We start from the raw sequence: 10,056 nt of genomic DNA on the forward strand, positions 1-10,056 counted from the left end.
AAAAAAAAAAAAAAATCTAGATACTTTGGTGAATTATTTAATGTTTTTCACTTTATGTAATATCAAAAATGAGTTAGGTGGGGGAAAATCCATTCTTTCCATCATATCACTCACCTCAAGACAGACTCAGTCCTGTCCTTTGTTAGCCTCCTTTTCAGGATGATTGCAACACATCACATCAGCATTCAGGGTGAAGACAAATTAATCAAAGATGTCTTTTTGCTTTTTATAAAAGTCATGCAATCGTATGTGAATTTGATCTTGCTAAAGACACAGAAGCAGCTCAGTACACAATGGTTCATGTAAGTAGCTAAATCAGGTGAATGAACTTACACGCATATGTCACACGAACAACCTCTGAGAAACTACCAGCTCCCATTCAGTCCTGCTGTGATTTACCCATCATCACGCAGTTATGTCTTAAATTCCTGATTATTAAACTGACCACTAAGAAGATTGATTGAGCAGAAAATCTAGAATCAGGTCTATCTAGAATCAGATAGACCCCGATTAAGACCCCAGCCTTCACCCCACTTCCTACAACTCTCATTTGCTATTAGCTGGTGACCTTGGAAAATTAGAAAGACTACAAAAAAAAAAAAGTAAAAATTTGTTTGTGTGCCATGTATTTCTGTACGTTTTCCCTTTTCTCTCCACATAAACATTTTATTTTCAGAATAAATTACAAAACAAACAAACCAAAACAAAATAGGACTATTGTCTAGTACCTCTTCAAATCTACCAACTTTATTTATTGAATATCTAATAATAATCTATGCATCTCAGTGGCAGCACCAGAACTTCTATAATTTAAAAGTCTGCAAAGAAAATCTAGTTGTAACAGGGACCTGGAGGTAGTCTTGTAAGAATATAAGTTTTACTTAATATATTATATATAATCTTAAAATAGTGATTTTTAAATTTATAACTTATAAAACATTTATAACACCAATAATTATCTGTAGCAAAGTATATTATTACTTTGAGGAGAAAGTTTTGGGGTGTTGATGAAGATTTTGGGAGATTTAAAACACCATCTCCAAGAAGCCACTGATACTAAAAGAATACAGCTTTCATGGGATATGGTATCCTGAGCCCACAGTACATGGAAAACACTCACAAAATAGTTGTTTATCAAATGAACCAATAAGTTAATAAATTACTGAATAGATCTAGTTGTCCTAGTCAAATGAAATACTCAGAAAGTTTTTAGATCTTGAGAACTGGAAACCTGAAATTCTTATTTGCCTATTTATTCATTTCTACATTTTTCAAATTGTCTAAAATAATCAAGTTTACTTGGGAAAAAAATCGAACATGAAATTTCATACACAGCATGTGATCAAAAGATAGAGAAAGAAAAACAATTTGTTAGCAAGGGCTCTAAGCAATTTTCTTTTTCCTTCTATTTCTTGGCATTTGCCAAATTTTCTATTATGTAGAAAATTTTACCATAAATAATTCCCATAAATAACAATAAAAGGACAGAATCAAAATTGTTTTTAAGAATCATTAAGTGCCTTCTACATACAGAGTTTAGTTAAGCTGACAGACCATTCATTCATTTTTTCAGCAAACAAGTACTGAGGACCTGCAGGCACTGGCAAATAAGCAGAGACCCAGTTATAGCCTACATGAGCTCACCAGTTGCTGCAAGAGAGCCCAGTAAAGAGAACTCCAAGATAATTATTCAAAGAATCATCACAGCAGAAGAACACCTATGCAGGTGTGAAAGGGGCTGAAGAGCAAGGGTTATACAAGTGGGGTGTGGGCTGTCCAGAGGAGGTGCTCTTTGAAGAAAATTTTGAATAGAATTTATAATTTGCCATATTGAAAAAAGGATGTGGAGAGAAGGAAAAACAGCATGGCCAACAGCTGGAAGACCACACAAGGTCACATTTTTAGAAAAATGCAAGTTACAAAAAGAGTCACAAAGTGGTTACAGATAAAGCTAGATAAATCTGAAGAGATTCAATTAGATATGTGTGTGCAATGCTAATTGCTTTTATTTTTCCTAAATGCACAAAGTCCAATGTAGGATGATTTGACACTTTCCCCACACACCATTTTACATTGAGAAGATGTTAAATTTATCACATTGATTCTTCTTTTTACTTTTTGCTCCAATAATGAATAAGAAGTTGGTATTAAGTGTGAAAGCTAATAAGAGGAATATTATACAAACGAATGATAATTAAAACATAATAATTCTAGACTACTGAGCAGTCTTAAAAGTGTTTCTAAAGTTTCCATTGGCTAGCTAAGAAATAATCCAAAGTGTCTTAAAATTTCAAAATGAATCTAGCTCAAAGAGCTGTCAATCTCCACATTAATGTCACTCATAGAAATTTCAACACAACAAAAAATTGAGAATGGTTAATACTGCCCAATCTGTTTGACAAAAATGAAAAATTACATAAATCATATTTTTGTAGCATTGAGACACAAAACCAATTAAAAAACTAAACTAGCAGTAGCCAAACTACACACATAAAATATTTATGGCCAAAGAGAAGAATTTAAACGGTTTTGGAAAATTTAGATCTGTATTGTTTGAAAAGAATTGCATTTAGAAAAGTAATAACCACAAAGGAAAATTCCCAAAAGCATAAGCTATATTCAGTAGAATTTGACATGGGTAAAATGGAGTCATGAATCTAATAGTTATGTAAAAATTAAATGAAAGTGATGCTGCTAAATATTAGTTCAGTAAAATTAAAATTAAAATGGAAAAACTGTCAAGGATTTAACTAGGGAATATATATATAATAATCAGGGAATTAAATTGGTCTAATGGAGTTTTTTTCCTCCAAAATTTATCTTCGAGGAAAACTCATAAATGTTGGTATATTCTAATAAAATATTTATTTTCATAAAGGTTGAGCCAAAACATACTTGGTATCAAATCATGGGTTCAGTATATTTTCTACCCACAGGAGACACTGAAAGAGGGATGGACAAAGGTGAGTTCTGCCTTTTACAGAGATTATCCTGGTAATGGTGGGTATGGACACAGTAAGGACTGAAGGCAGGTGAGACTTCGGGCTATTTTTACAATAAGAAATCCCTGGCAAAGTAGAAGGCTGTGGATTTACAAACTATTTAGACTGTAGAATCTGGAGAAGCCTGAAAAATCTCTGAAATAACGCAAAGTTAAAAGAATTCAAAGGCTTATAACGGTTTATTCCTCTACCACTTAACCTTAAACTATCCCTTTATCTCCTCACAGTGTCTCAAAGGAAGAGATATCATTTAGAATCATGTTTATGCTAAAGGGCTATGTGCTCTGATTTCATGGGCTCACATGAAAAAATTTACAACTTCTCCAAGTATCTCATAGTTTCAAAGCATTTTCACAAATGTTATCGCTTTTAATGCTTATAACACTTTATAGATGAGGAAACTGGGTCTCAAGGATGAAAATTGATTTAGCTCAAAATCATGCGATTCATAGAGTTAGATTTTCAAAATATTTCTCACTACAAATGCCATGATGTTTCCCAGCTTGGAGTGGTTTCTGTCTCCCTTTCTATTATGCTTAATATTTTTTAATCAATAAATGATTACATTTTTCATCAAGTAGATGTGTTTAAAATATAGTGGACACACTGTATTGCCATGATATTGTCGTTTTGATATTGTCTCTTAGCATCATTGTTATTTATATAGGTTTCTGTAAACTATTGTCTTAAATGCAGGACAAATTTTATTTTAATTTAAAATGCAGAGAACGTCTTCTTGTCTATCAGTGATTTCTATTAAGTTCGCTATACCAGTTGTTCATATCCTAATACATATGAGTGTGTTACCTGAGTTACCCTCAGCTTTTGCCTTCTACTCCTACATTAGCAAATCTCTATTTTGGAGGGTAGATGGTTTTCTTCCAGGTACTCACATTTGATTATTTTCTTAAATATATGAATGATGGTCATTTATACTTCAGTATCATTGCATTGTAATTACAGTTTTGTAATAAATACCCTGTATAGTAGAAACTGAAGTTTCAGTTAGGTGGCTTTTTCCTTTCAGACACTTGACTCATTTTTAGAGGAAATAAATGTTGAATCTTTATATGCTGTAGAGTTAAGCATCATATAATATATTTGTTTAAGTTTCGTCTCTACTAAAGACTCTAATAAAAACCGATAATTTTGCTGATTGTCTTTTAAGAAATGAATCAATTGAAGTTACTATGAACGGATACAGAAGATGGTTGTTGACTTCACTAATATTGACTTTATGTATATTTATTCTTGTCCTGGATGAAAGGGTAGGAAAGCTTTTGTTTCTCTATTTGTTCTTGTTTTTGTTGTGATTCCTGAACATACAATTCTCTGCTTATAGCAGTCATTCCTAGACTCTTTTAACAGAGTGATATTGAAATAGCACACTGACATACAAACAGGAATGAAGATTAAATATTTTAGGCAATAATTAGATGTTTTCTAATCTAAATATTGGTTAAAGCCATGTACACAAAATCCAGTGATTACTATAATTTTTATTCCTGTGTATTTGGATATTACATAGAAATAGACATCACATCATATTGATAAAGTCTTGCCATATTTTTTTTCTGTGCATCATACCCTAAAAAGTGCTGTCTTTATGTATGCAAAAGTCATAGCACTAACCCTTTGGTATTAGGCCACTGCTATGGGGTTGGGTGTCTAGTACTTACAAAGATATTTAGACTAGATCGAAATTAATTTTAAACTGAAGATATGTTACATTTCCACTCTAATTGTTTCCCATGTAAATAACTACATAAACCTATATGATGTCTAGAAAAAAAAATCAAAGTTCAGCGTTAATGAAAAATTTCTCTCTCTGCACCAAGCTGACATATACACACATGGTCTGAAGATGAAATCTTGTCTTTGTGAACACTGTATATTTGCCAAGAGAATGAACCAACCTCAGTACAAATCTGTGCCCCTTACCTACTCAGATTGACATTCATCACTACACTATCTGAAAAGAAATTATTCCCAGCTCTCTACAAACTTTTGGTGTGCAAATAATGCAACACGTAGAGTGCACCATATTCTATCTGCCTTTGCAAGCAATCCCAGAGCACTAGCATCAGTGCTCTAACCAGCAGTTGCCAGGACTGGACTTGATCTGTTTGTGTTATCACTCTGCTAGATTTGTATTTCCCTCCCATTCACAACTTTTCTTCCTATGGGTATGTGTATCTGAAGAATAAAATTGGCCCTCCAAATTACATTACCTAGAATGTCCAAAGAGCACACCAAAGAAAATTTAGGAACAACATTCTCAAACTATGAACTTTTAGGAAGTCAAGAGGATCTTTCCAGACAAGAGGTGAGATAACAAGAGTAAAGAAGGGAGCAAAGAAAAAACAAAACAAAACAAAACAAAACAAAAACAAAAAGGCAAGCCTGTAAACATCTAGATCTAAAATCAATTTATTTAATCTGGACAAAATAGTCCTGCTACCTTCATCCTCCCACTTTGCCTCTGGTTAATTTTTTTTATCTCATATTCTCCCTCTTTTTGACTTCCCTCTTTCCTTTATCACTATAATCTGCAGTTTTATTGTTTTAAAATCCATGATTTATTCAGTGCCTGGCGATAAATCAGATATGGGAACTACGTGTTTATGCCTTTTGTGTCTCCTATACCTGATTTCATGTAGGTTATAATGTCAGTAAATCCACTAATTCACATGTCATCATCATCATCAATCACCATTACAACAACAAATTGAAATGACTTGAAAAATGCCAAGAAAAGGTGATAAAAAGTGTGCAATTCAGTGGAGATATTTTGTGGCAAAAGTGACATAAGAGAACGTAATAGAAGAGGTAAGATTTGCCCAGAGTCTTAAACACCTTGAGAAAGTATAGAGGGGGGTGTTAAAACTACCTCCTGTTTATTTCCTTTTAATCAATCATAGAAGAAAAAGAAAGAAAGAAGAAAAAAAAAAATCCCTTCCCAGCTCCAGGCCTAGCCCCCAGATCATTAGTGGAATCAGTTTCTCTGGCAAAAAAGATTAGAATTTATACCAAAGGCAATGAGAAGAAATCAGTATCCCTTTGCTTTTTATTTTATTTTTTAATCTGCAGATTACGTTTAAAAAAAAAGGATGAGACTTCAGACTGATTAAAAAAATATTCCAATTTTGCAGGTGAGAAATAATAAAGCCATGAATTAAGATGATGGCAATGCAGATGTCAAAGCAAGAAGTTATTAGAGATTATTACAAAGCAAAATTTCAGGACTTGGGGAGCATGTCAATGTCTGGATTTAGGAAAGGAAGTAAGTTCCATGTTTCTGAGGGATGAATCTAGAGATGGAGAATCAGAGTGATCAACACGTAATAGGCAATGATATGTAACCAAGTGGAGAAAAAAGAACAACACAGGCCAAAGTCTGAAGTTCATGGAAACGCCAAATAGACAAACATGGATGATAGTTAGATAGATAGATAGATAGATAGATAGATAGATAGATAGATAGATAGACAGACTAGTATATATAACCCACAAATATATAACTAGTTTATGTGTGTGCATATATATAAAGAAATATATGTTCATGTATATGAACTAAGTTCAAGCTAACTACTCTGCCCCTATACTTAGTTACACAGAACAAAAGAGAAAAAGGTAATATAGGCCCTAACCCCTCGTAGCCTTTCCTGTAACAAAGTACATTTCAAAATCTAGCAATGGTAAGGGTCACAGGCAGGCTTTTAGGAGAGAATTTTTTTTCAAATCAATAAGTAATTCTACTCACATTCCCAAATCTCTAAATTATACAGTATTTAGAACTTAAAAGGACTGCTTACCAAATTCAATTAAATAATTTTCATTGAATGTCTGTGATGTACAAGGCACAGCCCATGTTTATAACATGAGATATATATTTTTAATACAGATGGAAAAATGAAGAATTATGTCCAGGAAATGAGTCTTAACTGTTATGACTCATAACAAAACTCATCATGTACCTCACATAGCATAACCCATATACTCTCAACTGCCATGCTATGGTGTGCTAGATCTGCCTGGCATTACAACTTTATTAGAACCAGAGAACATTCACCCTCGCCTGCATTCTTAAAACCATCATTGTCCCCTAAAATTATTTAGAAATTTTAAATAAAGTTTGGTTTCCAGTTGCCATCACAAAGAGGCACAGAGCAAGAGGATTAGGAAGTCTTCAGTAAAACTGAACCCTGCCTGGATGTTGCACTGCCAAAGACTCACTTTGGCCTTGTCCATGTGTGCATTTTAGAGATTAAATAAAATATTTGAATTGTGCATAGAGTTACCATTGATGGCTTTCTACGTTTGGCTCTATTTCTTTATGCTTTAGAGCATACAGTATAAAATTTGTTCCCCAAAAGTTTATTACTTCCTGTAGGCACTAAACTAATTTTGACACGTAAAAATGAAACATAGAATCCAACTCATTTGTTGCTAAAAAAGAAAAATGTATAATTTAAAGCATTGAGAATTTTCCAAATTATACATCAAATCACAAAATGTTTCTTGCAACTTGAAAGGATTATAAACAATATTTGCAGATACAAATGATTATATCTGTAAATGTTTTTCCACAAAAAAGCATATATCTCAGGGAGTCTACAAATGTCTTTTAGAAAAATGTTTGCTCTCAATATTTATGTGAGCAACTGAAGATAAACTTGATTTTTCAAAATAAATCTATGTGTATCCATTTATTTGCTATGGTATAAATTATTGAGCAAAGCTGATGTAAAGGTTTCTAGATCCCATTATATTCCTATTTCAATTACAAATTCAAAGATGTGTCTTACGGTTTAAAAAGTCCTGTAATAGTATGAGTTGAATTTTTATGCACAAAGGAAATATTTCACACTCTGATTGAAGCATATAATAGGATATTTGATCTATTTGGGAGGTTCGGAAGTTTGCCTGGAATAAAAAGCAATGGAGCTAGACCTGAAGAAAATAATAGAAGCTAAATGAGTATAGAGAGAAGAAACGTATTCTGGCTTGCAAAACGTCTCAGTATTTCTTTATGGTCATTTAAAAATGCTTTTCAACATTTCCTCAGTGGGAATTTTAAATGAAAATCTGTTCTGATTTGTAATAATATACATGATCACTTCACTGAAATTATTATTCTTTATAATTTACTTTTTATTATGATAAGCTTTAAAGGGATGGTAACTTGATAAACATTTTCTGTACTAAGACAAATGCTGCATCTATATAGATTTTTTTAAAATACATCTTTGTGATAAAAAACAAAACAGCCACAACAACAAAAAATTATCTTATGTTGTTTTTCTTTCCTCTCTCCTAGGTTACTCCAAATAGAAATTGACAGTGTAACATGCTCAAGAGATAGCTACTTCCCTGACTTTCAGAGGAAAGGAGAACGGTAAGAGTCAAAAAAAGACTTCAAAGTGAATTGTAATAAGCAAGTTGTTTTAAAATACTTTTTATATTTTTTGCAATTTCTACAAAAGTTTTATTTTCAATGTCCTTTCAGATACTACATCATAAAGAGAAATATTAAATATTCATTATTAGTTACATTATATAATCTATTGAAATGCACTCATGATTCAAATTGACACCGCTCAAGAACTATCCATTGAATAGAGGATAAACGTGCAAAGATTTCAAACTTTAATAGGCATTGGAAGTCCAACTAGTTACATTTTCCTACGGAATACAGCATTTGCATGATTTTAAGAGTTTAAATATTTCTATCTCATCAAGGCTGTAATATTTACCCACCACCCAGGAAGGGTGGTGGCTCCACAAGAATTTCTAAAGCAAAAATGTATTAAAACTACTAACAAGAAACTAAAAACTTGATTTAAAATACATTCAGTGATAAAAATTGCAGAAAGTTAATATTTTACTAAATATCTCAATATAGTTTTGAACTATTATATACCCAAGTATTCAATAAAATATGTCAATTAAACTCAAAATTTGAGGAAGCAAACTTCAGGTCTGGAAAGAGGGAGTGGCTTACATACAACCAAAGCTGTCTTATGACTTTTTAAAAGACCAAATTTGTTAAAAGAATAAAAACTCACTTATTTTATCATTTAAAAAGTTCTCAGGCTTTTATAAATGTATGTTATTGTCACTTCGGAGGTTAAGTAATAATGTTGCTTTTGTAATATCTTTGAACAGTTGTAAATGAAGATAGAGATAGACAATGCTTTTCTTTTAAAATTGTATTTTTTTTGTCCCTGAACATTTATGTCTTTTTAAACAGAAACAATGTATTCTGTCACACAACAAGCCTGTGTCTCCCTGAGACAACAATCTTGACGGTTTATAGCAGGCTTCTCACTTCCAGTTACCAACACATTTAAAGTATTTTTATGTCTATTTCAAACATTCCTCCAAAAAAGAAAAAATAATTTTAAAAATATTAATATCCTTGTACTTACCTGTCACAAATACTTCTGTGTCCAGAAAGGCAAAGACAAATGCCAAAAGTTTAAGCCACAAACACATGGTCATATCTGGAAGTCAGCCGTATCCCTAAGAAACAGCATGCGTCCTTCTGAAAGGCAAAATAATTGTTATCTCTGTAGAAGTTTTTCTCTGTGAAAACGAATCAAAAATGTAAAAGTAAATAAATAAATGCATACTCTCCACTGTTGTCTTATCAGACGAGGAACAATTTCCTCCTCTGTTACCCTAAGAACAAACCACTTGCTCGCTGCATGAGCTGCTAGGTGATGATGTCAGATTCGGTTTTACTAACTTCTCCAAAAATACTGTAAGGGTCCTCTTTGCAGGAAGTCAAAAAAGTTGTTCTAAGTTAGTAGAATGGCATTGCACTTCCTTAATTCAAGTAATTACACCAAGTTAGAAAGCTTTTTAAAAGATTTTCCCATCAAGGAAGATGTTTTTAAACTATCCAAATACTGCTCCTTTACAGTATCCATTACGATTTTTTGTTTTAAATTAAATCCCTACAAAATAATCAATAATTTTCTTACTTAAGAGATGAGAAACAGATTCAGCATGAGTGTAACAAAATGGGGGTTGGCAAGATGATACAGTA

General features: G+C 32.4%; 1 protein-coding gene across 5 annotated transcripts in view; it reads right to left on the reverse strand.

The window, feature by feature from the left end:
- The window catches only part of PTPRC (protein tyrosine phosphatase receptor type C), a 122,612-nt gene extending 112,810 nt beyond the window's left edge, over positions 1–9,802 (reverse strand). For 2 of the 5 annotated variants that reach the window (XM_050782425.1, XM_050782419.1), the window contains exons 1-2: positions 9,638–9,763; positions 9,434–9,549 (exon numbers count right to left, since the gene is read on the reverse strand). In XM_050782425.1, the coding sequence (XP_050638382.1) occupies positions 9,434–9,506 (73 nt within the window). In that variant the 5' untranslated portion in view covers positions 9,507–9,549; positions 9,638–9,763. Of the gene's footprint in view, positions 1–9,433; positions 9,550–9,637 lie in introns of all 5 variants that reach the window. The other 3 variants (XM_050782439.1, XM_050782434.1, XM_050782448.1) reach the window with 2 other exon arrangements.
- Positions 9,803–10,056: the final 254 nt, after the last annotated feature.

This window comes from Macaca thibetana, chromosome 1, assembly GCF_024542745.1.
Source record: "Macaca thibetana thibetana isolate TM-01 chromosome 1, ASM2454274v1, whole genome shotgun sequence".
Taxonomy (NCBI): domain Eukaryota; kingdom Metazoa; phylum Chordata; class Mammalia; order Primates; family Cercopithecidae; genus Macaca; species Macaca thibetana.